The following is a 24,019-nucleotide window of genomic DNA, read 5'->3' as shown; positions in this document are numbered from 1 at the left end:
GGGGTGGGGGAGCCCCCTGCCGGCATTGTGATGTCACCGGGAGGATACTTATAGGGGGGGAACGTAATTGCGCCCCGCTTGACCAGTTCCAAGGGGCGCTGTCCGGGGAGGTCAAGTGGAATTAACCCGTCAGCGGCCAACGCTAGAGCCCCCCCCCCGGTATGTCTCTATCCCCTCTTGCTGCTCAGAGTGGTATTTATTAACCCAGGGGAAATTCTCCCAGGGGGAAGCCGTGGGGTGCGATCAAACTGGAGGCGGCTCCCGGCCGGTAAGGGGCTTGGGTGCCAAGGATGACCTCGCCGGGCGCGGACAGCTCGGGCAAGAGCCTGCAGTACCGGGTGGACCACCTGCTGAGCGCCGTCGAGAACGAGCTGCAGGCGGGCAGCGAGAAGGGAGACCCCACCGAGAGGGAGCTGCGGGTCACCTTGGAGGACGGCGAGCTCTGGCTGCGCTTCAAGGAGCTCACCAACGAGATGATCGTGACCAAGAACGGCAGGTAGGGAGGCTGGGGGCGCCCAGGGCCTCGGGGATGCTCGACGGGGCCCGTCCCGGCACGCCTTCAAGGGTCTTCCCAACGCATTCACACGCACCCTGCATCATTCTTGCAGTGCCTCAGATCGCTGCTGCAGGGAATTGCCTCCTCCTATATAGGCTACTTCTGCAACCTCCTTTCCCCCCCTTCTCCTTGGTGTCCCCATCTCTCCCTCCTGACCACCTGCTCGCCTGGTGTGACTTGCTCTCTCTTCTGCCCTTTTCCTTTTCTTGCCTGCTCAAAGCTCCCCAGTGTTTCCCCTTGTGGCTGTGTTAATCTACAGGGATTCCCAGTCTGCCCGCTTCCACCCTCACGGTCTTTAGGCTAACTTTAAAGTCACAACCTGCACTGGGAATCCATTAACTGGATGGAAGGGAGGGATATGAATCTTTTAACAAGCGACTCTTCAATCGTTTTCTCTAGTCGTCTTCCAGAGAGCTCAGCCAAATTTCATAGAATCCTAGAGTTGGAAGGGACCACCAGGGTCATCTAGTCCAACGCTCTGCACAATGCAGGAAATTCACAACTACCTCCCCACACACACACACAGTGTCCCCTACTACATGCCCAGAAGATGGCCAAGGTGCCTTCCCTCTCACATTTCTAAAATCCTTTAATGCCAGAATAAATATGTTAATCTTTAAAGTGCAAGACGCTTCCTCTTTTTCTTTCAGTGGGATGCTTGCAGTGGCACATTTCCAAACTGGACTCTGCATGCACATTTTGGGATAGCACCCTTTCCTTTATTTGTGCATAAGTAAAACATACCCTGCAGTAAAATCAACTCCCCTCCTTTTTGAATCGGAGGCAATTTGCACTGGGAGAGGGGGGGGGAAAGAGTCCTCAGAGCTCTACGTTAGGCTTTGCATGCATCTTATTCCACTTAGAATCAATGGGATTTTACAGGGTTTGCCAGAAATGAGATTATACAGCTTGATTCCAAACAAAAAGGAGACGTAGGCACCTCAGAGACAAATTTATGCAAATCTATTAGTCTTTAAGATGCCACAAGACTTCCTTTTGTTTTTTCTGCAAAGGTAGGGTAAAAACTCTTGGAGCTTTAGAAGGCTCCAGGCGTTTTCTTTTAAAAAATATTATACATTTATTATTTCGAAGATCCCAGACACACATACTTTAGTGCAAATGTATATTGCATTCTTAATTGTAAGAAGTCTTAGGGATTGCAAGAGAATTTGCTTCCCAGTCAACTTCCTAATCATTATTGCCTTTAAAAAGCCTTTAATTCTCCATATCAGTTGCATTCTGATGACTCCTTACAATTATCAATGTGATTTATTCAGTTGTAAATGTTGTTCTCAGATATAAGAGTGATTTGCTGCATATATGGCTGTTTTTAAAAAACTGATAGAACCTGAGATAACCAAGCCTGTATGCTTGGTTAAATGCTAAATCAGGGAACACAAGAAGGTGCCTTACACTGAAGCAAACCCTTGGTCCATCAAGGTCAGTATTGTCTACCCAGACTGGCAGTGGCTCTCCATGGTCTCAGGTACAGGCCTTTCACATCACCTATTGTTTTTTTTTTATTTTAACTGGAGATGCCGGGGATTGAACCTGGTGCCTTCTGTGTGCCAAACAGATGCTCTACCACTGAGCCACAGCCTCTCACCACAAGACACAAACATTTCCTTTTCCTGAGTCCGAAGGCTAAGATCCTTTGCACTCCTCTTGCAGTTACACTTCATTGAAATCTGAGCCTTCCACATAAAAAGATACAGGGCATAAAGGCCGAAATGCAAATTGCAGTCCCTTCAATGGAACGACCTTCCATCATTTGTGGTCAATGGATTTTATCAGTGGGTTTACACCTCAGTGGTAATTTCCTAAAGATCTTCGCACCTCACTCCTAATACTGTTTATTTGTGAGAAAGTGAGATTGATTTCAATGAAATTTACTTTTTATTTATGTATCTATTATTATTCTATATTATTAAGTATACAGAAGGTAAAAAGGGGTTGGGAAAGGCAAGGTATTGGCAAAACAAAGAAAAACATACATTCTTGCTCATACAAAAAAAAAAAAAAATTAACCGAGCAGGCTACATAAAAATTATAGTATCTCTTGGATTGGCTATCATCTAGGTATGAGTATACAAGTACAAATATAGGTTCATTCTAATAATAAATGTCATGTGTTTCTTATGACTGTTCAGGGAGTTTACTACTCTACTTAAAAAAAAACTAACTAGCAATTATACAACATTAGGTTTTTACTGTTATTTCAAATAGCCTCAAGATAACTATAAAAAAGTTTCCACTTTTTATTATGCTGAAATTTTCTTTCAAGAAAAAGCTTTATAGTACAATGCTATGCATGATCTCGTCAGATCTCCGAAGCTAAGCAGCATCAGCCCTGGTTAGTATTTGGATGGGAGACCACCAAGGAAGTCCAGGGTTGCTGTGCAGAGGAAGGCACTGGCAAACCACCTCTGTTAGTCTCTTGCCATGAAAACCCCAAAAATGGGGTCGCCATAAATCGGCTGCGACTTGACGGCACTTTACACACACAAACCTAACATGAGTTTAGACCAGTGGTTCCCAACCTTTTTTGGGCCATGCCCCACCTAAGCTTCTCTAAAATCCTGATGCCCCCCCCCCGCCCGACATATAATTCTTATTATTCAAAAAGTGAACTCCTATTCACCACTCCTCTCTATTAGCAGGCTTCCCCCCTCTCCATTGTCCCCAGCTGACCGCCGTGTACATTCTGATTTAAATTTTTAAAATGTTGTATGTCACAATATATATTTATATACTGTATATGAGGCCCCTAGAACCATAAGAAATGCAAAGATTTCACTGTTAATAACTCATTCTCGAATTGCCCCCCTTAAAAATCAAATTGCCCCCCTGTGGGGCGTGTGCCCCACGTTGAGAACCACCGCCCTAGAGCCTTGGAGCTCCGCCATAAATGAAACCCCAACGCAGGCTGCAGGCTGTGCGCTACAGCAGGCTGGGTATCCCTGTAAACATGTGTAGAAGTAGAATTTGGGCTGCACAACTCTGGTTACATGAAAGGAGGCCTCACTGAGTTCAGTAGTTCTTACTTCCCAGTAAAACCACCCCAAGGGCCAGGTCGTTTAGCCGTCTGCGACAGTTGTGAAGACGTCATCTTAACCCTTAAAAGCCTTGAAACGAAGACCAAGCGCTTGCACGGGAAGCCCAACCAAATTAGCTGGAGATATAACTGGGATAATAGAAAAGGGCAAGAGTCCAGTAGCACCTTAAAGACTAACAAAAATATTTTCTGGTAGGGTATGAGCTTTCGTGAGCCACAGCTCACTTCTTCAGATACCAAGAAGAAGGTGTCTGAAGAAGTGAGCTGTGGCTCACGAAAGCTCATACCCTACCAGAAAATATTTTTGTTAGTCTTTAAGATGCTACTGGACTCTTGCCCTTTTCTACTACTGCAGGCAGACTAACACGGCTACCCACTGTGATATAACTGGGAGGTAGGGTTTTCTCTGTCGGGTTGGGCTATGATCCTTGCAAGAGCATTCCTATGCAGCTGTGTGTGTGTGTGTGTTGAGTGCCGTCAAGTCGCTTTCTACTCATGGCGACCCTATGAACGAAAGTCCTCCAAAATGTCCTGTCTTTGACAGCCTTGCTCAGATCTTGCAAACTGAAGGCTGTGGCTTCCTTTATTGAGTCCATCCATCTCTTGTTGGGTCTTCCTCTTTTCCTGCTGCCCTCAACCCTATGCAGTGACTTCAGTCTCAACCAGTGGTTCCCAACCTTTTTCGGGCCACCTAAGCGTGGGGGGCTTGTTGTGGAAGCCTGAGATTTGGGAGGGGCAAAATGTGCATCTAGAGAGCGGGGAATCCCAGGCCAAAGAGACCCAGCAGAGGAGGCCCGGCCTGCTCGCCTCTCCTTGCCTCTTCCTCCCTCCCGCAGGCGGATGTTCCCGGTGCTCAAGGCCAGCGTGTCGGGCCTGGACCCCAACGCCATGTACTCCTTCCTGCTGGACTTCGTGGCCGCCGACAACCACCGCTGGAAGTACGTGAACGGGGAGTGGGTGCCGGGCGGCAAGCCCGAGCCGCAGGCGCCCAGCTGCGTCTACATCCACCCAGACTCGCCCAACTTTGGTGCGCACTGGATGAAGGCGCCCGTGTCCTTCAGCAAGGTCAAGCTCACCAATAAGCTCAACGGAGGAGGGCAGGTGAGGAAGGGGCGGGCGGGCGGTGGGGGGGTGTCTGTGTTTGGAGGGATTTTAAGAGGAGAGTGGACATGTCCATGGAGGAAAAGGGCTAGCCTGATCTCGTCAGATCTCAGCAGCTAAGCGGGGTCAGCCCTGGTTAGTATTTGGATGGGGGACCACCAAGGAAGACCAGGGTTGCTGTGCAGAGGAAGGCACTGGCAAACCACCTCTGTTAGTCTCTTGCCATGAACACCCCAAAAGGGGTCGCCATAAGTCTGCTGTGACTTGACGGCACTTCACACACACACACACAGAGATGGCAAATCCAAGGCAAAACCTCCCGTGCATAAATAGCCATGACCTGGATGGCCCAGGCTAGCCTGATCTCATCCGAAGCTAAGCAGGGTCAGCCCTGGTTAGTATTTGGATGGGAGGCCACCAAGGAAGACCAGGGTTGCTGTGTAGAGGAAGGCACTGGCAAACCATCTCTGTTCGTCTCTTGCCATGAAGCCCCCCAAAAGGGGTCGCCATAAGTCGGCTGCGACTTGACGGCACTTTACACACACACACAGCTTGGAAAGAAGGCGGCTAAGGGGTGACATGATAGAGGTCTATGCAATTATGCATGGTTTGGAGAGAGGGGACAGGGAGAAGCTTTTCTCCCTCTCCCATAATGCTAGGACGCGGGGTCATCTGCTGAAGCTGGAGGCTGAGAGATTCAAAACAGATAAAAGGAAGCATTTTTTCACACAACGCATAGTTAAATTGTGGAACTCCCTGCCCCAGGATGTGGTGACGGCTGCCAGCTTGGAGGGCTTTAAGAGGGGAGTGGACATATTCATGGAGGAAAGGGTATTCATGGCTGTTAGTTAGAATGGATACTAGTCATGCTGCATACCTATTCTCTCTAGTATCAGAGGAGCATGCCTATTATTTTGGGTGCGGTGGAACACAGGCAGGATGGTGCTACTACAGTCGTCTTGTTTGTGGCTTCCTAGAGGCACCTGGTTGGCCACTGTGTGAACAGACTGATGGACTTGATGGGCCTTGGTCTGATCCAGCAGGGCCTTTCTTATGTTCTTATGTTTGGCGGGAGAGGAAAATAGCAGTCCCTTCGACCTCACTTAGCTGGGTAGATGGAGAAGGTGTGTGTTTGGTGTTCAAGTGACAATTCCCAGGCTAGGGCGGTGGAAGGTGTGGCAGCTGCTTGCAGCCAGTGGCGGGCTGGGTCTAAAAACATGGGTTGCCAGGAGACGAAGGGGCCCCACCCACAACTATAAGGCTATCATTTAATTTTATAAGAAATAAATACCATTTTCAAAAAATACATAAGGGGGAAAAGGTGCAACTAAAATTCCCAGCTAAGCTTCATTGTGCAGTCGCAATAGTAAAGATCTGAGCCTATTTAACACATGCGTCAGCCTCACATAACCCAAATCAGAATTATTTTTCCAGAGTTATTTATTATATTCTTAAATATAAAGTATCCTTGAAAAATGATTGTATTTTTAAAAATGATTAAAATAGTAACACAACATAAATTTTAGTTGCATACAGTAATAATATTGGAACTTCTATTATATTTTCAAGCTACTAAAAGGTCATTAACATTTTTAACATATTGTCTAATGTTTAAGGGGCCCCACTTTATCAGGGATCCACAGGGCCCACTTGCCATTGGGCAAGCTGACACAATGGCCAGTCCGCCACTGCTTGCAGGCCGCAGGGACTGGTGGCGTAGTCCCTGGACTTCCAGACACAGGCTCTAACCACCACCCCTTATTCATGCCACTGTGTACACACCATCGCCTGTATGCATGTTCTTGCGGTGACTTTCCTTCTGGACTCATAAATTGACTTCTGAAGCCGGATGTGTTGGGAAACCTACAGTCAGTCAGAGGTTGCAGGTACCCACATTGGTCTGAATCAAAATACAGACACAAAAGCCAGATGTAATTCCATTTATTATATCCAATATAAACAAGACAGTGTGCATGAACACATGAACATATGAAGCTGCCTCATACTGAATCAGGCCCTTGGTCCATCAAAGTCAGTATTGTCTGCTCCAACAAGTAGCGGCTCTCCAGGGTCTCAGGCAGAGGTCTTTCACATCACCTACTTGCCTAGTGCCTTTAACTGGAGAGGCCGGGGATTGAACCTGAGACCTTCTACATGACAAGCAGATGCTCTACCACTGAGCTGCAGTGTTAATCTGGCCTTTGTACTCTGATTTAAGTTAACCATAACCATGTCATTCTTAAATGTTTTGACGTTACTATGTTTTACTAGAATTTGAATCTATAGTTTGGATCTGGCTGTACTTATGGAATAGCTGTAACTCAACAACATGCATGCTGTAGCAACATATACGGGCAGTGTGTGGCTACATGCAATGTACACTAGAGTAAGGTGCATTCATTCCACACAGATAAAGGCAGATGTGTAGCATATATACAGGCTCACTGACACATTTTTAAAAAGGTATCTCTAGCATCTTTCCAAAAGGCAAAATAGGAACAGTCAACAACCACAGGCATGTACCAGGGAACTGAGACTGTCTTTGGTCAATGGGGACAACTGGAGCACATGCATACCTGTCTGCCTGGTAATTGTGAGGTATAAAGGCAGAATTAAATAGGCAGCAGATTTTGGGAGGAATTGCTCAATTATTTAATGTATTATGTTTTGTAAGGGAAGGGGGTGTCATTCAAATTTTCCTTCTCAGGCACCAAAATGCCTTGAATCTGCCCAGCACGTACCCATTGCTGCCAGTTGAAAAGATAGCCAGGGTTGTGGCAGGATTGCTGTAGATAAAATGGGGCCCGGGGCACAAAATGTCTGTGTGAAGCTTGTACCTCTTCCTTGGGGTTCTTTTCCTCTTTCATCTGGTTTATTATGCAGGGCTAAATCATCCATGAGGGAGTTTTACTATCTGGATGTAGTTTAAAGTATTGCATAGGTGGCACGTACTCCCCAACCCCAGTTGGCAGCATTAAAGTGGATAGACAGAAAATCACCAAAGCGGGGAAATGCAGTGATTATGTACAGCAGTCTCTCTTTCTGAAGATGTCACTAGGGCTAATTCTACTAGTATTTGGTCTGCCAATTTGCTTGCATTGATCAGTCTTTATATGGCCTGCAGGTGTCAGGTAGATGACATTCAGAACTACTCTCAAAGAGAATTAGTTGCTTTTTCTTAGTGTCTGTCAGATTTTGGAAAGTTTGGAATAGATGTTGAATATCTAGAAAACACATATTTAACCCAAAGACATTTTCACATATGATTTATATTACACTGTAGGGTTGACGACTTTGGGTTGGGAAAATCCTGGAGATTTGGGGAGGGGAGGGACCTCAGCATGGTGTAATGTCATCGGGTCCACTCTCCAAAGCCCCGATTTCTCCAGGGAAACTGATCTCTGTGATCTGGAGATCAGCTTGAATTCCAGAAGGGATCTCCAGGCCCCACCTGGAGAATGGCAATCCTATATAGTACTGTGCCAGAGCATGCTACGTGGGAGGGTACAGTAGCAGCTGTGAGGTTAAAGACATGTGAATCTGGCCTGAGTGAATGTCTGTATGGCTGCTGCCTGCCTCCTATTTGGCCAATGTAGGATGCGCTAAGAAATGTGGCATGTGCCCTACAAAACAGCATGTGTATCTTCCCAGGTGTATCTTCTGATGAGAATTATCTTGGCAAATTGCATTGCTTAGATGACACAATTATCATACTGGCCTTTGTTAGCCATGTAGATTGGGTAGACATACTGGGCTTAAATGTCATGTGGATCTAGTTTCCAAACACCACTTAGATCACTTAATATGTATTAACGTAGTTGTTAAAACTGGTACCAAAAAGAAAACTATCATGTGAGTCCATAAGGGATGCTTCAGTATTGAGAACATATTTCACTTGCTAGTGTGTACTAACAGTGGGAAAAACAGACCCTTGCCTCTTATTGGGTACAGATGGAAAATATGAATGCATCTACTTGATTGAAGGAAAGCCTCGCAGAAGCAGACAGCTATTGTTTTCCAAACAGTGCTGACTGTTTGCAATCATCTAGTGACTGCATGCTAACTTTTAAAAGCATCCTCAGTCTTATGAAGCAAAAAAATAACCAGTTTGATCCTATGTAAAGGTGTATGCTCCTAAGACCATTGATCTCAGTGGAAAGGTTGTGCAGTGGAGTGAGCTGAAAGTGATTTGGGGGTGGGAGTTAAGTTTGTGTCCTAGGATAGGGCATCTTGGCAAGCCGTTCTGGTGACAGCTTGTCAAAATTCTGACATGTTTCACTGAGCAGTTGTTTTTCCCATCACATTGTGGTGTGCATCAGCTAAACTAAATGGGATGCTCTTGCTAAACTTTATATAGGGAAAACTTTGAATTTGGTCAATGGGTTCTGTGGGTCATAATTCCCACTTTCAGATTTAAATTGTTAGGCAAATGATAATTCTGTTTATGGTGTGTTACTACATACTATGCAGTGGTAGCATCTGAAATAAATGCTGTGTCTCTTGAGAAAACAGGATAGAAATAGGTAAATTCAGTTATTTGGCTCTCCTGATCTTTTGTTTGTTAGGTTTGGGTAGTCTAATGTCTGCTGCCTTAATCTTCCTACCGCGATAGCTTTGCTGGTATTGCAAATCGATGTCAGAATTTCTGTACCCCTGTGTAAATGCTTACTTCTGTTTATCCTTATATTAACAGATCATGTTGAATTCCTTGCACAAATATGAGCCTAGGATTCATATAGTGAGAGTTGGTGGCCCTCAGCGCATGATCACCAGCCATTCTTTCCCGGAGACTCAGTTTATAGCTGTGACAGCTTACCAAAATGAGGAGGTAGGCATAAAATAGAGGGCAGACCAAATAACAAAGGGATAATTCTTGAAGTTGTTCATGAATGTGTTGAATAGGGGGTATGTCTAATGTTTGCAAGAACCTAAAAGGATGCTTGAAAAGAGATGTAACAATTGTTCACTTCTACTGAGGACTGGACAAAAAGCAATGGAATTGCTGGAAGACAGATACATATTTAACAGTGGAAGGAATGTCCTAAATATAAGAAGACCCAGTAAGGAAATAAGCTGCCTGGTGAGCTTTGTGTGATTTCCTTCTTTGGAGGTTTTAGATAGGCATTTGTCAGGGATATTGAGTTATAAAAACCTATTTTAGGGCAAAGGAGTTTGGACTAAATGATTTGTTGAATCCCTTCAGCTATAATTCTATGCAAAATGTTTATTTTATGTTACTTTAAAACCCCTCTACTGTTACATTTTCAGATGAATATAATTATTATATGAGATTAAGATTGTCCAACTTTTTAAATTAAGGAACTTCCCCCTCATAATTTAGTACTTTCGCATTATTTTCATTGCAGTACCAACTTTCTTTGTTGAATGTTCCAATTAAACACTAGCATTTCAGGCATGTATTCTCCATACACCCCCGCCCAGTTTTCTCATACTTGTTAGCACAAATAAATGCCTATGGACAGTTTGGGTTTATTTGGAAGTAAGGTTTGTTTAGAATCAGAGTGATGGTTACATTGTTATCTTTTGCTCAGTGAATTACCGGTAACTGGATTAAGAGATAATTAAAATAAACTTTACATATTTTGAATACTGGCAATATTTTAATGAAAAATAGTTTCATCTAATTAGCACCTTCAAACATCAACTTTTTGGAAAATTCAATGTAAACCTTTTGTTTGAATCAGGATGAGCAGATTGTTTATGGTCAACCCTGGATAACTTCCACAGGCAACAAATTAACAGATACATTTCAAAATATGGATTTTAAAGTGATGCCTGACATTTTTTTCTGTTCATCATTTACCCAGTTACTCATATGAGAATGTTTTTCACAAAGTGTAAGTGCATAAATGATTGAGAGTAGCTTTGTAATGGTCAGTGTTCCTAATGTGCTTTTAAAATAGGACACAATAAATTAAAAAGTAACAGTGTACAGAAACCATCATTCCTATTCAAATCTAAAATTCCACTAATTGTTCAGAATAATAGAAATAAGTATGTAAAGAGAGCTTCAGTGACCAATGAAGGACAAACAATATTACTTGAATTAAAATTAAATTAAAACCAGATCAGTTATGTCTTTACGCTTATTAAGTTTTGTCCAGTGTAACTCCCCTAAAAATAAATTGTCATCGTCTGTAAAATATTTTTTTTCTGTCCCATTGAGTCTGAATCTGTTGCAAAGGGTTTTTTTTAATTGTTATTGTACTCCAAACTTCTTATATCTAGCTAAGCTTGAAAAGTAGTGTGGAATTTTTGCATTTTTGTGCTATGCAAACTGAAGTAAGTTTTGGATCACTTTTTAATGATTCTTTGTCACTGGCTAAACAAATATTGCCTAACAGCATGGTGCATGAGTCATTATACTTTTCCTTTATTTTGTATTATTTTCCAAAGTTGTTGTTTATGAGGATTGGCCCATCAAAGGCCAATTTATTTGGAATGCTGATATCCCACAAATTTGTCTAAAAATGTGGTCTTCAAGCCGGTTAAAGCCCTTTTCCATTTTCAGAACTGCATAAACGACAGATGCCAATTAATAACTTTAAAATTCTGTTTAGTATTGGTTTTAATATCTGTTGAAAACTCCAAGCCAAAGTGCTGATTAGTCTTCCATTAATTCTTGACCCCAAAACACTTCACCTTTTTTATATAGGAAGTTTAAATTTTTGTGTGTGTTTCTTTCAATAGCAGTTTTTAAAGGTGTGATGCGAGGCATTTGCCGACATGTTCTGCGTTCTTTCCTGTTAACTCCCGTAGATGTTAACAACCTGTCAGACAACTTTGTTTATAAAGTGACCATGATATTCTGATTAAGGAATTGTTTGCTGCATTCTATTGTCCCTTTTGTTTTATCCAGAAACCTGAAACTTTTTATAACTCTTTGGAGTGTATTCCCGCCATCCCTTCATGAACTTCCTTAATAGGATCATAAAACCAGGCCACTAAGTTGGGCCAAGGGGGTTGGTTGTAGTGGAGAGAATGATTTCAAAGTGTGCTATTGCAGTTTGAGTAGTCTGAGTGCTTCATTCCGGGGCATTTTCCCACTAGCATCAGTTGTAAAATTGATAGAAATGTTGCTTTGTTGTTTTCATGTCAAATGTGCAAAATGACATTTGGGCTTTTCTTTTTTAGATAACAGCTTTAAAAATTAAGTATAATCCCTTTGCAAAAGCTTTTCTTGATGCAAAAGAAAGGTAAGAGCTTTTGGCTGCATTTACAAAATACATTTATTTCCTGTTATCTAATCTTGGGCCTAATAGAATATGTGGTTTCTTTGGCAGAAGTGATCACAAAGACATGATGGATGAAGTGGGAGACGGTCAACAGTCAGGGTATTCACAATGTATGTTCTTTCTGTAATATTTACTTTATAATTTACCATCAATATTGTGTTTTGCTGAGATGTCTGCCCCCACCCCCCCAGTATCAAAGGGTATGGTATGTGAGTTTAATGCAGGTAAAAGTGTGGACTTGCAAATGTGCCCTTTTTGACTAGCATAGATAATTTATGTCCTTAAAACTCTTTGGCTGCAGTTTGTCAGATTATACTCCCCCCCCCCAACTGAACAGTCTCAATCACCAAGGTTAATAATTTATTTTACAATTTCTACATCTTGACTGGAAGAAGCACTTTCCCCCTGCTGAACAAGAGGGCGAATGAGTATCTGCACTGTTTCCCCCAAAATACATACCAAGGGAGGAAGGGGTGGGGAGGCCTTCTCGGTGATCCATAGATTAACATTTAAAGTAGGATTTCCTTGTGAAAATACCTCGTCCTGTTGAAGTCAGCAGCAAAATACTGGCTGCCTTTAATGGCACTGGTCAGCTCCTAAAATTTGTTTTAGAAAACTAGCTGTGTGTGTGTGTGAGAGAGAAACATTCATATTCTCAATTCCCAAACAGAATAAAAATCCAGAGTGCATTGTGCAGTTTTACTATATCAAATGAGTAAAATGCGAACAGTAGGGAGATCATTCCACAGATTTTGAAATAGCCCTGTTGAAACTGATAAGGTTTTTCCAGTGTTTAAGGATTGCTGACGATGGTGCACAGTTCTGAAATATTTTAAAAGCATGCTTGGTTCAGGCTAGCCTGATCTCATCAGATCTCAGAAGCTAAGCAGGGTCAGCCCTGGTTAGTATTTGGATGGGAGACCACCAAGGAATACCAGGGTTGCTGTGCAGAGGAAGGCACTGGCAAACCACCTCTGTTAGTCTCTTGCCATGAAAACCCCAAAAAAGGTTTTTCTTGCCATGAAAACCCCATAAGTCTCTTGCCATGAAAACCCCATAAGTCGTCTGCAACTTGACGGCACTTAACACACACAGATTATGGGTAAACAGGTCACTTTAAATACAGTACTGTACAACCTCCATTATCCAAAACTCACAAGTGATTACACAGATGAATCCTATTTGTTCACATTTTATCTTTATCTTGAACATCTTTACTGCCTGCCCCCCTGTCAAAAATAAGAGATTTCACTGTGTTTTATTTGATACTTTCAATTTTGTGTGGGAGAAAAAAGAAGAGGTCACAGGGGTCCCATGACATGGCGGTGTTACCAGTAGCCCTGTGTTGGCTTCTTCCCTTTCTCCTTTCTAATTCGTAAGAACACCCTCGCTGCATTTCTTTTACAGCGAATTTCAGAACTTGCCTTGATTAAGGCTAGGGATAATTACATGGGATTGAGAAAAAAATCCAAGCATTTATATAAATACTTTCAGTATTTAAAGTGTTTTCATACACATTTATTTATTTTGTAATCCATGCAGTTATACCCTGGCAGGGCTGGGTTTGATTTGGAAATTGGCAAAGGGGGAATAATTAAAAACACCAAAGAAACTTGCTTTTCCAACTGCACAATCTCAATCTGAATCTGACCAGTCCACGGCTGCAATTAAGAGTTTAAAAATAAAACATTAAAGATTTGATCACAGATCTCAACTGTACTTTTGGCCTTTTCTGGATTCATGGGAGGGTAACATTTGAACTGGTGACCTTGTGATTCTGGCTCATTCCAGTAGCTGCTATATTATAACAATGGTCTGAGTTACCATCCTACCTTACAGGTTAATTGTAAGGATTAAAAATAATGTATGTAAGACTTCAAAGTGCTATTCAAGCGCAACATATTTCTTTAAAAAGGGGGTGGCAGGAGATATTGACTCAGGAATTTCTTCCCTATCTAAAACGTTACTACAGAGTTGCATGCAAAGGGCTCAGTATCATCTTAGACAAGATTGTTGTACGATGTACTGGTATAGTGAAATATTTCTCTTTCTCTCCCTTCCCCTCTTCTCATAGTAGGTGGTTGGCTGATTCCTGGAACTGGTACTCTGTGCCCTCCTGCCAATCCTCACTCTCAGTTCGGGGCATCTCTGTCACTCACACCTGCTCACAGTTGCGAAAGGTACTCATCGCTGAGGAACCACCGTCCAGCTCCTTACCCAAATCCCTACACTCACAGGAACAATTCTCCAAGTACGTGATCTTTGGTTCTTGTAGGTTACCCGGGCTGTGTGACCGTGGTCTTGGTATTTTCTTTCCTGACGTTTCGCCAGCAGCTGTGATCTTTATTGCCCACTGACTGTTGACTAAGATGGGGAACTAACTAGTGGATCAAATTTTGAGTGTAAATGTTGAGGCTGCATCAAAATCTGGTTTTGGTGGGCTTCATGTTTGATGACTGCTGACAGGAAACAGCAAAACGATTGCCTTATGAATCCCATGCCAGGAATTTGTTAGGCTGGATATGGTCATGCTAGCATCTGTTCATGGTTGTGCCTGTTTTTAGGCAAATAATTTGTCGATTTTAATTCATTTCAGCTTTGAGTATTGGATCTAAAACAGGCTAACACCGCATAAAACCTGTGTGCTGATTGCAACCCCCTTCCTGTGTTTAGGATTTGTGGCTCCCTAGCAGGAATTCCAAGTAGCCATTGTATTCAGGCTTCCCCCCCTTTTTTTATGGGAACATCTAAGGCTTGTCCAAGCCAATCCCAAGTTATGCATCATAAACATTCCTCAATCAGATTTGAGATAAAAGTTACTTTAAAAAAGGTAAAGTTCCCTGTGCAAGCACCGGGTCATTCCTGACCCATGGGGTGATGTCACATACCGACATTTACTAGGCAGACTTTGTTTACGGGGTGGTTTGCCAGTGCCTTCCTCAGTCATTTTCCCTTTACCCCCAGCAAGCTGGGTACTCATTTAATTGTCCTCAGAAGGATGGAAGGCTGAGTAAACCTTGAGCCGGCTACCTGAAACCAACTTCCATTGGGATCGAACTCAGGTCGTGAGCAGAGCTTGGACTGCAGTACTGCCGCTTACCACTCTGCGCCACGGGGCTCTAAAAGTTGCTTAGCTGTAATAAAATGGGTGTAGGAGGAATAGTTGATATCTGAAGTTGTGTGTGTAAAGTGCTGTCAGGTTGCAACCAACTTATGGCGACCCCAGCAAGGGACTTTCAAGGCAAGTGAGAAGTGTAGTTGGTTTGCCATTGCCTTCTTCTGCAGAGTCTTCCTTTGGTCTCCCTTTGAAGTACTGACCCTGCTTAGCTTCTGAAATCTGATGAGATCAGGCTATACCACACTGCCTTCCCTCCCTATATCTAGAGTTAAGCATTATTGTCAGGCCTTTGCTCGGCAGTGGTAAAGGCTCTTGACATGAGTAGGCCAGTCTCTGGCTACACGTCAAGGTTTTGGTTCTCATGCCTGTAAACTCTGTGTACAGTTTCGCTCATCCTGTTGTTCCCCAGCTGCGCCGATGTTTAGTCTTCGCTTTCTGGGAATCGCTTATCTCGGGGTTGCTTAGCTTTGTTTACTTTTATAGTCTGAAATGCTTTTAAACATGTACTCGGCTAATGTACCGCCATTCCGAGCCTCACCTGTCTGTAGACAGTCAGTTCTGAAATCTATCTTTTTGCTCCTAATAAAGTATTACTGCTTCAGAGCTACCAGCCTGGATGAGTTTGCTTTCGGGATGCTAGGGACAGATGCCTTATCCTGACAATTATAAATGGTGCAAGAAATCATTCACTGTAGTTGTTGACTTCCTATTGGTCCTAAGGGCTGGGAAGTCAAAATGATTGAAGAAGGCTGAGAACTGGGGTTGTACAGAAACCTGTTGTGGGGTGGGGGGAGGTATTTAGGTGGTAAGAGAATGCCCTAACAAAAGTGTAGAGAGATATTTGGTGACACAGAGTTTCTGTCAGTGTAGAGAGGAAAAAAGGATCAATATGAGCTGTAAAGTATAACTTTTCTAAATAAATTTTTAAAAAGTCAGTTGTTGAGAGACTGAGGATGGTAACAGATGGGCTTGCAGAGAAGGAATGAACAGAGAGGATTTTTTTTAAAGGTATAATGCTGCAACAATTACTTTTCGATAGCTAGCACAATGCTAGGGGTCCTCTTGGATTCTTGTACATACTGAGCACAATCCAGCAAAAGTCACTGCTAATGTGCTCTGTGGAAAACAATGAAATGGTACTTAAATGCAACTAATTTTTGCAGGATTATTTGTACCCATTATAGCTGCATGGCATTCATCTTCTGGTTGTTGCTTTCTGTCTAACCGTTCTGCTCTAGAGGAAGAGAGCAATGACCTATGGTATATATGGGATGGCCCAGGCTAGCCTGATCTCGTCAGATCCCAGAAGCTAAGCAGGGTCAGCCCTGGTTAGTACTTGGATGGGAGACCACCAAGGAATACCAGGGTTGCTGTGCAGAGGAAGGCACTGGCAAACCACCTCTGTTAGTCTCTTGCCATGAAAACCCCAAAAGGGGTCGCCATAAGTCAGCTGTGACTTGAAGGCATTTTACACACACACACACACACACACACACACACACACACACACACACACACACACACACACACACACATATGGGTATCATATGGGTATATGATGTCTAAATGCAGCAGTTATCTGTTGTTGCAGCCCGATTGGCTATTTATTCTTCGCGTATGCTTTTTGACAATACCGTGGCCTTTATGTTTCTGCTGCCCTGATCCAAGTGAAACGCATCTGTGGAGCCATGATTCCGCTTGTAGGTCTTCCACCTAGAAAAATGGTTGGGGTTGGGGATACTTGTGGCTCACTGTGACACTCGTGTTTTGAGGTGTATTCTTCAAAACATATGGCTCATGTTGTTTTCATGACATTGACTTCTTGAGAGTGGGTTAGGGGTTGAATTCAAGTATGTTATTGCTGGTCATCTTTTGGAGGGGGTGTACTTACATGAAGAAGCAGGTGTACCATCATCTGCTGTTCTGGATTGGGAAGAATAATTTATGTCAGTAAAACTGAGGAGCCCCGTGGCGCAGAGTGTTAAGCTGCAGTACTGCAGTCAAAAGCTCTGCTCACGACCTGAGTTCAATCCCGACAGAAGTTGGTTTCAGGTAGCCGGCTCAAGGTTGACTCAGCCTTCCATCCTTCCGAGGTCGGTCAAATGAGTACCCAGCTTGCTGGGGGTAAAGGGAAAATGACTGGGGAAGGCACTGGCAAACCACCCCGTAAACAAAGTCTGCCTAGGAAACGTCAGGATGTGACGTCACCCCATGGGTCAGGAATGACCCGGTGCTTGCACAGGGGACCTTTACCTTTAAAAAAAAAAAAACTGAGTGGAGGAGATAATATAGTTCCTTTACTGGAACTGACCGTGTTGGCTCCAGATAGTGCCAGATAGTGCCATAGAACTGTTTGTAAGAGCATCCTTGTCCACTTGTTTTCATGGCTCTGCAAAGAGTTATCACCTTGGGATCTTGTTAAGGGTGAATTTTGTAGCTGAAAGGAGTAACTTGGTTCATCTTGGCATCCAAATGTGAACATTTTACAGGCATTCTGCCGCTTCCCATCAAGTGAATGCTATAGTATTTTAAATAAATAGGAATATTTTAAATGGCTTGATCATTAGATCTGCAGTGCCACCAAAATGCTTAGGGTAGGACTGCTGAGGGCAACACCAGTTCAGTATTTCAAGCTATACTGTTGTGTTGATCTTGAGGGTTTTTTGCCATTTTTTTTTAGGGCAAGTATTCTGGTGCAAGTGTTTAGGAAGCGGAAGTGGTTGAAGAAGTGCAATAGGGCTAATAAATGCTGTCTTTACAGTTGCTTAGTGGCGTCTGCAACCATTGAATAAAATACCGTACTGGTAGGGTTGCCAACCTCCAGATAGTGGCTGGAGATCTCCCGCTATTACAACTGATCTCCAGGAGATAGAGATCAGTTCACCTGGAGAAAATAGCTGCTTTGGAAGGTGGATTTGATGGCATTATACCCAACTGAAGTCCCTCCTCTCCTCAAACCCCACCTTCCTCAGGCGCCAACCCCATAATCTCCAGGTATTTCCCAACCCAGGGCTGGCAACTCTGCATACAGGTGAACATTTTCTTGTCAGATTTTTATATAAAACTGAAATAGCTACATGCATTTTAAAACCCAATTTGAGAAGGCAATTTGTTCTGATAGCACTGCTGGTAATTCCCCCCCCCCCAACAAGAGGGACATCCCCCCCCCAAGGTGGGAAGGGGTAGGGAACAGGGTAGGAACAATAGGGTAAACAGCATGCCTGGTCTTATCCCTGATTCACATCCCCCATGACTCATGCTTCTCCCTACAATTAAAGGCCATTTTTGAAACTGGATCTGGAGAGAGCTCGGCCTCTGTACACAGGCTTGAGAAACAGAGTCCCCAGTGCTGTGCCAGGAGTTTAAAAAAGGGAAACCCTTAAATTTAAAAAGAGTCCAAAGTAGACTAAAATGCCTGTTGGGGCTAATTAAAGCAGTGAATAAGGCATCTGGTCCCATCCTCCCTTGTCTGTACCTCCTCAGAAACGTGAGCTAGGGATTAAAAGAACATGAGTCAGGGGTTACATGTTTGAATACTTGTTCATATTAGCATTTCTCTGTATGACGAAAGACCAGGGAAGCAGTGTCAGGCTTCTCCCAGAATGTGGCACCCTGACATGCAATTCCCTACATGCATATGTCTGTTATGCCTGCCTCTCTGCTTGAATTAGTTGTAAGGGTTAACACTGTTGACTTAGATGCAGATATGAGAACATGACCTCTTCAGAATGTTACTTTGAGTTTTGTTGGTTTGTTTCCCTTCTCTCCTCCTTAAACTGGGGCTTTTGGGTCTTCAGCAGAGTCTTGTTCTGACTCTAGAGCAGTCACGCCTTTGCCTTTTTAATCCTGCAAGACCTTTGCATCGCAGGAAAGAGCTCCCCTTTGGTGATAGTCACCACTGCTTCATAGAGTACCTCTGCCCACTGGTGTGCCAGCCTGTTGAAGCATACTCACAATGCAATTGAAGAGGGGAGAGGAGGCTGTTGATGTGCAAAGAGAGCAGGGACTTTCTCCTCAATAATAGTTCTTCCAGTATAACGGTGAGGAGGGAAGGCAGCATGGTACAGCCCGATCTCATCAGATCTCGGAAGCTAAGCAGGGTCAGCCCTGGTTAGTATTTGGATGGGAGACCACCAAGGAAGTCCAGGGTTGCTATACAGAGGAAGGCACTGGCAAACCACCTCTGTTAGTCTCTTGTCATGAAAACCCCAAAAAGGGGTTGCCATAAGTTGGCTGTGACTTGACAGCTCTTTACACACACACACACACAGAGAGAGAGAGAGAGTATGACAGTGGCCAAATTCTTGCAGAGTGTTATAAAAGTGTGCTTTGATAAAACTCAGAGGTGAAGGCTGTTCTATAACTGTAATAGTTTGGTTTATGCATTTATTTATTTTTACTGTTCGACGTGTATATTTTATGCCATTAAAGGTTCTGGTATTGGTATTGGAGAGCAGGGAACACCAGGCAAATCTGGTCAAAGCGATGCATTACACTCTTATTTATATAGAGCTATCGATATTCATGGTGCTTTACAGAGTTCTATAAGACATGGCTCTGCCCTGAGGAGCTTTTTGCTGAAAATCTGAAATAAGGGAGGGCGGGAGGTGAAATAGGGGATTAATGGTGGGGGGATATTCATTAATTTGTGTGACATATCAGGCCTATTTTCAGTAGGGTATGGGGAAAAGGTGGGCTTGGAGGAAATGTCTGAAGAAAGTAATATCACACAGGTCTTCCTAAAGGCAGGTGTAGGCATAAGGGGCAGCAAGGGAGAAGAGTGGAGTCTGACTTACTTTCAGTTTTCCAGAACTGTATTTTCTGCACAGGAAATGGAGATGGCTCTTCTCATGAATGCTTGTCTTTTACAGCAGCCTATGGTGACAATTCTTCAGCCTGCCTCTCTATGCTCCAGTCCCATGACAATTGGTCCCCTTTAGGAGTTCCGCCCCCAACAAGTATGCTGCCCATGGGTCACAGCACCGGCCCGCCAACTAGTTCCAGGTAGGCGTTATTCTGTAGACAAGAACGCTCCCCAATTTCGACCAACTGAAGTATGGCTGTTGAATGGAATTTGTTGTCCAAAGGCAGAGCTTCCTGGAAACCAGTGCTTTGCTGGCTTGTAGCGAACGAAATGTTGAAGCAATTAGGAACATTGTGGGGGAGGGAAGTAATTGCCTACACACCTCAAACCATGTTAACTCAAGGACATGGTGCCGTGGAGGAGCTGTGTCTCTTTTGCAGTAGTGCCTAGTTAGTCTGAACCTCTGAAGTTCTGTTGCCTCTGCCTGCTGTCTATTGGATTGGGCTGACTTTGGGTAGTGGATATTGAAAATACTGCTGGCTACCAGTAATGAGGACTGGGGCACAGTTTGCCCCAGCTTGGATGCTGTTGGGAAGTTGTATTTTTTTTTCTGCTTCCCCACAGCATTGGGGTACTTCTGTGTCCCTCTCAGGTTTTCCCCGTCTTTCTGTGATCTTTCCCACACTTGCTTTGTGGCTGGGTTTTGGGAAAGCTCACTGCAAAGCTGGAGTGGTCCCAGTGGGAATGGGAAAAGCCAGATCTTCCTGGTCATGAACATGTTGGCACCATTTTCCCTGCTTCAGTCCTCTGAGGTGGCCGCTCGCTTATATCACCACCAGGGTGGGAAGGGGTTCCTTTTTAAAAAATCAGAAATTGACATTGTTATAATGCTAACAATCTGTCTTTGAGATTCTCCAAATTCCCAGCTTTCTTTTTTTTTTAAAGTAAGTTGTTGCAGACATGTGCCTTTCCAGTAATATCTCTACAACAAAGGGGTTCTTATAATGTTATAACATTGTCGATCTTCAGGAGGCAGTTGAAGACAGTTTTATTTAGGACCACATTTTGATTTAGCTTTTATTATTGGCAGTCCTAATTGGAGTTTCTAAACTATGACTTTTATGGTTTTTACAACAGTTGTTTTTATTGTGTTTTTTAAATAATGCTTTATTTATATTGTAAGCTACCTTGAGTTCTGCAAGGGAGAAAGGCAGCTAGTAAATGAAATATGAAATAAATAAATGAAATATGCCAATTTCTGATTTAAAAAATAGCAACATACCCCCCCATGATGTGAGGGTGTGTGTGAACGGCCACCGCTGGGGATTGGGGCAGGGAAAATAAAGGGAAACATGCCCCGTGGAAATGCTTTTGCCACTGTGCTGTATTACCAGCAGCATCAGGGAATCTACACAAGCCTGTCCCTGTGTGGAAGTTACCAGCATTTCAGACAGGCAGGATAATGCTGCTGCAGTCGTCTTGTTTGGGGGCTTCCTAGAGGCACCTGGTTGACCACTGTATGAACAGACTGCTAGACCTGATGGACCTTGGTCTGATCCATCATGGCCTTTCTTATGTTCTTATAATCTAACTCATGGGAGCAGCCAAGTTCAGGACTTTGATGTTCTGTGGTCATTACAAGCAGGCTTCTATAGGAATTGTGTGTGTGTATGTGTGTGTGTGAGTTTGTGTCATCACATAGGAAGTGTGCACCATAAAAGGTATAGAATTGGGGTTCATTAATAATGTGTTGTCCATATCTATGATGCTTTACAAAATCCTGCCAAAGGTTGCATATCATACTTTAAGCCAAGTGCTTAAAGTTGTTCCCAGAGCCCCCTGAGGCAATGCCCCCCTTTCCCACTTTTGTCAGTGGGGCATGGAGTCTCAGATACTAACTCGATCTAAGCAATGCATCTATGGCTAGAGAGGGACTTCTGTCTGCACTCCAGCCTTTTCTTGTGCTGGACGGCACTGGGTCCCAAAGTCGTGTTTGGATTCTAAAACCTGCTTTTCTTTCTTTTACAGCCAGTATCCCAACTTGTGGTCTGTGAGCAACAGCACCATCTCACCTGTGTCTCAGTCAGGTGGGATGTCCAATGGGATAGGATCCCAGTTTTTGCGAGGTTCTACAACCCACTACCCCACCCTTCCTCATTCAGTCACCACCACTTCCTCCGGCTCTCCGCTGTACGACGGTGGGACACCAACAGACATTGTTGACAATCAGTATGACACTTCTGTGCATGCTAGACTTGCATCCACGTGGACTCCAGTCACAACTCCTTCTATGTAGACCAAAGACTTTCTCATTGCTTTAAATTGGGAATTCAAAAAATTTCCACGGGAATAGTGAAATGGGAGGAGGCATGAAGTAGATCACGGCAAACGAACTGTAGAACTGCACTGATTTCCTTACACTCCTTTCAGTATTAGCGTGTATCATTAGTGGCACAGACACCTTATGAAATGGCTAGGTGGCTTCTTTGGTATGCTGGAAATGTTTGCAGATCACTTTTCCTCTTCCTTTTTAGATCAGTTGGTCTCAGTTTGCAAACAACTAGAAATGTGTCGGCTGTTAGGCCAAATGCACCAAATGGGAGATCTTGGATTTTGTTTTCTGCCTCTGGGCAGTTCTGTACACATTGTTTTACTGTGGGTTCGATGTACTTCACTAAATAACATCATAGGCTGATTCCACACAGTGGCAAGCATCCTTATGGCAGTTTTCTATCTTCTTTGCCTCAGCCTCCTGCAATCATTTCCCCACCACCACCCCACCCCCTTCCATCAGAGGACTTTTTTGGACTTAAAGGCAATTGACATATTGCTAATATTATAACTACTAGCTCTTCTGAATCCCCAGATTTCATTTTTTTAAAACTAATCCCTCTAGCCCCTTTCACTGCAGATATATAAGGCTCCACAGTGAATAGCTCCACAACAAAAAGGGTTATAGAATTGTGTGTGTGCGTTAAATGCCTTCAAATTGCTTCCGACTTATGGTGACCCTATGAATTAATGACCTCCAAAGCTTCGTATCGTTAACAGGCTTGCTCATGTCTTGCAAACTGAGGCTGTGGCTTCCTTGATTGAGTCAATCCATCTCTTGTTGGGTCTTCCTCTTTTCCTGCTGCCTTCAACTTTTCCTAGCGTTATTGACTTTTCTAGTGACTCTTTTCTTAATGTGACCAAAGTACGATACTCTCCATTTACTCATCTTAGTTTCTAGGGAGAGTTCAGGCTTGATTTGATCTGGAACCCACTGATATGTCTTTTTTGGTGGTCCACGGTGTCCGTAAAACTCTCCTCCAATACCACATTTCAAATGAATCAGCTTTTGTGCTCTTTAAAAAAAAAAAAGGAAAAGAAAGCTGAGAATTCAGAGGAATTAGCAGATTGCTGTAAAGTTATAATTCTACACTGATCTATCAATTGCTGATTTTTTTTAACAAAAAAGGCCCCTGGTGGCAAGACCGAATGACAGTTTGGGGGAAGGGGTGATGTAAGGAAAATGATGCCAATGTAGGCGGGACCTGCAAAAATGCACACCTTCCCATCCACTTACAAGCATGTTTTGACTGTGATCTTTCCAAAAAGAATGTACCAAACCAGGTTTGGGAAAGCTTGCAGCAAAGGGGGGGCACGGAAAGTGGGCAATTCAGGGATGACATTGTGGGGGAACTCCCAAAAAAGCTTAGTCCAGTTTGGATGTGAAACCAGAACAAAACTGTGTGGAAGCAGCCACAGATGAATGTGTGAATGCTTCGCTTTTTCGAAGATACTGTGGACATGATCTGATGGGTGTCTGTGACGGTTGTTCACACGTGCAAGACATTGCTTGCTTGTTCATCACCTGATGATTGCAACATCATGTGAAGAATTCACACTGTGACACCTTAATACCTGCTATGGTTTCAGTTCACACATTGTTATGTGTAGCCAGATTCCACCTTTTCCAGCCCAGGTTGCTCCAGGCATGTGATGAATGGGTTAGTTGAGTAGTTTGTCATGAGTATAAACTGCAGTTTCTTTCATGCTTAACAGCTCAATATTTTGGCTGGTGGGCAAAACTGGGACTGCAGCTTGTGATGAATGCTACAGATGACACTTTAACCACATTAAATCT

General features: G+C 43.5%; 1 protein-coding gene across 1 annotated transcript; it reads left to right on the top strand.

Moving 5' to 3' along the window:
• Positions 1-290: 290 nt before the first annotated feature.
• Positions 291-22,196, top strand: TBXT (T-box transcription factor T). The gene is made up of 8 exons (XM_056853168.1): positions 291-496; positions 4,448-4,712; positions 9,406-9,540; positions 11,868-11,929; positions 12,017-12,078; positions 14,043-14,219; positions 19,958-20,090; positions 21,919-22,196. Exons 1-8 carry the CDS (start codon positions 291-293, stop codon positions 22,184-22,186), a joined length of 1,308 nt encoding a protein of 435 aa, XP_056709146.1. The 3' UTR covers positions 22,187-22,196.
• The last annotated feature ends 1,823 nt before the right edge of the window (positions 22,197-24,019 follow it).

The sequence above is a fragment of the Euleptes europaea genome, chromosome 7, assembly GCF_029931775.1.
Source record: "Euleptes europaea isolate rEulEur1 chromosome 7, rEulEur1.hap1, whole genome shotgun sequence".
In the NCBI taxonomy this organism is placed as follows: domain Eukaryota; kingdom Metazoa; phylum Chordata; class Lepidosauria; order Squamata; family Sphaerodactylidae; genus Euleptes; species Euleptes europaea.
This window is presented reverse-complemented; position numbering and strand designations above follow the sequence as displayed.